Source organism: Hipposideros armiger, unplaced genomic scaffold (genome assembly GCF_001890085.2).
Source record: "Hipposideros armiger isolate ML-2016 unplaced genomic scaffold, ASM189008v1 scaffold_388, whole genome shotgun sequence".
Classification (NCBI taxonomy): domain Eukaryota; kingdom Metazoa; phylum Chordata; class Mammalia; order Chiroptera; family Hipposideridae; genus Hipposideros; species Hipposideros armiger.
Window position 1 is genome coordinate 1,012,087 of NW_017731738.1, and position 5,203 is coordinate 1,017,289.

General features: G+C 42.3%; 1 protein-coding gene across 4 annotated transcripts in view; it reads left to right on the plus strand.

Annotated features, from left to right (window-relative positions):
* Nucleotides 1-3,213: 3,213 nt before the first annotated feature.
* The window catches only part of CLTA (clathrin light chain A), a 24,900-nt gene continuing 22,910 nt past the window's right edge, over nucleotides 3,214-5,203 (plus strand). For all 4 annotated transcript variants that reach the window (XM_019663330.1, XM_019663331.1, XM_019663333.1 and 1 more), the window contains exon 1: nucleotides 3,214-3,626. In XM_019663330.1, the coding sequence (XP_019518875.1) occupies nucleotides 3,410-3,626 (217 nt within the window). In that variant the 5' untranslated portion in view covers nucleotides 3,214-3,409. The remainder of the gene's footprint in view (nucleotides 3,627-5,203) is intronic.

Genomic DNA, 5,203 nt, shown 5'->3' on the forward strand with positions numbered 1-5,203 from the left:
TTCATGAGCCTAGCTTCTGAAGCACAGCCGCATTGGCGCAATTTGGCCACGCTTACAGGCAAGTCTGAGCCCAGCACGGGACAGTTATTAGGGAAAGGAGGGCAGGGGGAAAAAAAAAGTATCGTTTTTGAGATATACAAACAAAAAGGGCAATGCAATGATGTGTTTAAACACTTAAGGTGTACAGAATGTTGGGTTATGGGGAGGAAAGGAGGAATGAATAGGGAACTCAAAAAGATGGTCTAGCCCTGGAGAAAGAAACTCCGGCCCAAGAGGGATAAGTTTTACCATTTGTCGAACGTAGGCAGTGTAGCCTAAACAGAACCTAATATTAGCTTGGGCCAGTCTTCCAAGAGGCGAATAGAGAAGGTAGTGCGGCCTTTTCCCAGCCAAACTCAAGCAAAAAACGAAAAACGCGGTAGAATGCCAGTTTGACCTTTGAATGTCGTATCTGCCTGTGATTGTTTAGAATTGTGGTGGTGGGAGGAAAGCATGAGTGGAAGAGATCTTTTCAGTGGTGTAGGGAAGTAGTAAGTTAGCTAGAAGAAATGAGACGTGGCTTTTCATTCACTTTAAAAAATTCTAATTAAGGAGAATAGGGAACTGGTGGGGCAGATGGGAGTGTTTATATAATACTATCCTAAACTCAAACCTTCAGGGGCTAGGTAGGTAACATAAATGAGAGAAACATACTGTGAAATAGTGTTGGAGACTGAGGCTTTGGTGCACTAGAGTAGTGCTCTTCATAAAAGCAATTCAGACTCTTGAATTCTCAAATTACTATGCCAAACTAAGCAGAACCTTTTTTGGAGTATTGGGGTGTGGAGACTGCTAGTTTGCAGCCTCTGAGTTTTATACTGTACCATGCTGCTGCTTAAGCATGTCAGTCCCCCAGTAAGAACATGTAATAAACCTGAAAATTACACGTGAACGTGTAATATACCTGAAAATGCAATTTATAGCAAGCAGGTTGGACTGAACTGGGCTGTGGCTGGGAGATGAAGTTGGTTTTAAGTGATAAGAGCTTTTTGTTCTTGGCTGGTCTTTAACATTTGTCTAAGAATCATAAAATGTACTTTTTAGATTCTTAGTTTACCTCCATCATTTAATAGAAAACTGAGTCCTACAGAGAAATGACTTGCTTTAGAAAAAGGGCAAGTTAATAGCTGAGCCCTGATGTCTGTACTATATTCTGTTGAAGTTTTTGATATATGCCTTGTAGTGGGAAAAGAGATTGGCATTTCTGAAGGCAGTTGTTGCTGCCCTGGGTAGGACAGAGTTGGGAGAATCAGGACCCATAGTTAGAAGACGGTCCTGATTAAAGGACAGGTGATAGATACTCTTGCTCACTGTTGTATCCCCAGGGTGCCTAGCAGGGTGTCTGGCATATAGTAGATACTCAAAGGGATAGGCAAAAAGGTCAGATCCAAGGGTGCTGTATAGAAGCAGCAGATCTTGGTGATTGTCACTTTGGAGAGGTAAGAGGGAGAGAATAGGGGTGGACACGTGGGTCGGGTCCCTTGTGCGTGCGTCAAGCTTTCAGCAAAGGGAAGGAAGGGATGATTGCTGACTTGGTTTCTAGGAAGAACTCTTAGTGAACTAAGCGTTTAGTGATTTAAAGCCAGATCTCTGACAGTGTAGTTGGGGTTGGTAATAGTGCAGTGGTCAGAGAAAGAAANACTCTTCTAAATCTTACCCTTATTCCAAAACTGAGCTCCCAGCCACCTCTTCTGTGAAGCCATCCCTCAGCTGATTTCTTCAATTTTGAGTGCATAAATATTAGTTGATTTTGCATATGTGATGCTTTCTCCGTCAACCGACTCTCTGGGCAGCTTGCCCAGAGTCATGCACTTCCCTGGGAGAGAAGGCTGTCTGTCCCTCAGCTACGACTGTTGTAAACAATCAAAATTGTCTTCCTTGGACCATCTCATGGTCATCTTCCTTTCTCCTCCTTACAGGGGCAGGACAGATTGTTTCAAGAAGATAAATGCGAAACTATGTCATACGTTATTGCCAATTTATTTTAGGAATGAGCATTAAACAAGAGGGAGGGGAAAACTCAATCAGTTGCAGGCCCTTAACTTTTAAGTTTCTTAAGTGTTTTTCGTCAAAACTTTCCTACATTCCAAATACATGCTTTATGCAAATAATACTTTTTTTAATCATTAAAAATATACATGTAATATTTTTAAAAACCACTTTCTTGTCCCTTGCCGACTACCTCTAAAGACATCTTTGAGCTCTGGTTGGTTTGTTTCTGTTTTTTATTATTTCCTTTTTAGGGTGGTGGTAAAGGAGTGTTGGCCATTGCACAAGTCCCCTCCTCAACATGAACACGATTAACTGGAATGACTCTATTATTTCTATGGTGTAGACAAAATTAGCTAGCCATGTTGTTAACATGGCCCTGATTTAAAATACTGAAGGAACATTAAAGAAAGCTCCTGCTGTCCCCAGCTGGAAAAGGTGTGTATATAGAGAGGTTGGGGCTAGTACCATTATGAAGGTGCCTCTTGACCACTGACTCCCTGTGTGACTGATCCTTTCCTATACAGGGGCCTCAGTTTCCTTATGAACTAGGTGATCCCTTCAGAATTTTCCAGTTCTAGAAACTTCTGTCTAGCTCTGAAAAGACGTACTAGCTGCAAAAGGGCTTTGTAAAAGGAGATGTATTTACCTTTTTACAAAAATACTACGGGGAAGAAAAATCGCAGTGGCTATGAATCACTTGAATCAATCACATTTAAGTCAGGCTGCTCTAAAGGAGAAAATAATCCAGGCTGGATGAATGAGTTAACATATACAAACGTTTTTTAAAATTATAAAGCCGTGAAAGGATTCAGTCTTCCAAAAGTCCTGGGAGGGAGGCAGTGCAGGATTCTCATTCCCATTTTACAAACGAGTTAACTGAGGTTCAGAAAGCCTAAGTAGCTTGCCTCTTCTGTAATCGACCAATCATCGCCGCCTTAACTTCACCTCACCTCCGGGTTCAGCGCTGGCACCCCCTCAGAGGTGGCGATCCTAGGTCGGTGCAGTCCCAAACGCCAGACAGGAAAAGCTGCTTTAAATCGAGCGCCACTAGTACTTCAACCTGGCCCACTAGGCTCACCGCCCTCGCCCTCGGCACCGCAGGAGTCACGAGTTTTTTCCTCGGGGTCCCGCCCCTCCTCCTGCTGATTGGGTAGCTCGCGAATGATTGCTGTCCTCTGATTGGTTGTTACCTTTTCGGCTCTCCAGTACCACCTAGACCAACCGGATATAGGGGCAGGGTTTCCGCTTCCGCCTTCTCCCTCCTTTTTCTTGTCCTGCGAGCCGAGACGCCACCACAGCGGCTGTTGCCAGACTCGGTGTTGGTGGGTTGGTTAGCTTGTTTCTCAGCGTCGGTGTACGTGCCGTTGAACTGCCGGTCATGGCTGAGCTAGATCCGTTCGGCGCCCCCGCCGGCGCACCCGGCGGCCCCGCGCTGGGGAACGGGGTGGCTGGAGCGGGCGAAGAAGACCCGGCCGCGGCCTTCTTGGCGCAGCAGGAGAGCGAGATTGCGGGCATCGAGAACGACGAGGCCTTCGCCATCCTGGACGGCGGCGCCCCTGGGCCCCAGCCGCACGGCGAGCCGCCAGGGGGTCCCGGTGAGAGTGCGGGCGCGTTTGGGGCGGGAGGACTTACCTGGAAACTCAGCCCAGAATGGGTGTGAGAGCTCTGTGTAACTTGTTCCTTCTGAACCGGGAGGTTGAGGAGTGCAGAGAGGAAACGAGACCCCGGCCCAATCATGCAGAAACNAAAAAAAGTATGATAAGTTGATCAATAAAAGTCTTTCAAGCACAAAATTCTAACAGGATAGAATTTAGGAGCAAGTGTTGGAATGGTAATATGTCTACAGAACAAAAGTAAGAATCTCAAATTTCTTGATGTTAATGAAAAGCTTTGTCATTTATTTTTTAATGGATGGTGAGTATCAAATCACTGTGGTCTTTAGACACCATTGGATACATTTAAAAGAGCAATGCAACAATTTTATTTGAAAGGATCAATACTTACAAAATATTAGAAATTATATCCCTTGCTATTAATTATTATGAAAAAATTTAGATGTCAATTTATTTACTTTTACACTTTATTTTGACATTCAATATTATTTTATATTAATTTCAGGTGTATAGCACAGTGGTTAGACATTTATATAATTTATGAAGTGATCCTGCTGACTAGTCTAGTACTCAACCTGGCACTATAGATGTCAATTTAAAAGTGTTCAAGAGGCACGTAGTTTTTTAAAAAATTCTTTCAGGAAGGGTATTTTTATCTTGCTTAGAGTTTATGGTGATTCTTGAATCTCTAGCTTGATTTATTTAATCAATTTTGGGAAATTCTTAGCTATTTTCTCTTTTAACATTGCTCCATTCTCTCCTCTCCTTCTAGCTAAAATTCATGTTTTTAAAACCTATTTCTCATATCCTGTATATTTTTTACATATGCTCTTTTCTGTGTTTTTCATCCTTTTGATTCTGTTTCAGCCTGGATATTTTTGCTCTACTTTCTGGTTCACTAATTCTTTTTTCAGCTATTCCTAATCCACTATTAAAATTTATTCATTAAATTCTTAAAAATCAGCTCCTGTAAATTTTAGTTCTCAAATTTTCAAACTGCTGAAATTCTCATTTCCTTTTAATTCCTTGAACTCATTAATCACAGCTCTTTTAAATTAGGTAACACCATTATCTGAATCCCCTGGGATTTCTATTATATGTCTGTCCCTGAGAAAGTTTCTGAGCCATGTTTTGTCTTTAAATGCTTATTTTCGAATGACATTTTTTTCTATCACAGAGAATTTACTTTTGCTTTAGGCAGGCAGCTCTAGGCTAAGAGCTCTAGAAAGCCTAGATCACTTTAATTCAATCAAGTATTTATATGATTTTAAGCTGGGCTTTAGTTTATTTTTACCTTTATTCCTAGTGTGTAGCCATTTAGGGTTCCAACAAAAAGCTTTGTTCATTTATCAGGGTCCCTCCTTCTTGGTAGGTCCTCAACTATTTTCTTCTCCCCTGACTTGTTTATTGAGTGCTCTATTCAGCTTCTCAGCCTCTGCTTTTAGAACACTCACCTTGAGAGGAAAAGTGGCTGCAAATGTTAGGCTCAATTTTCTTGACTTCCCTTCTTTCCTAGAACTTGGGCCCACAATTCCTCACTGCTTTGGTCATCCTCTGAT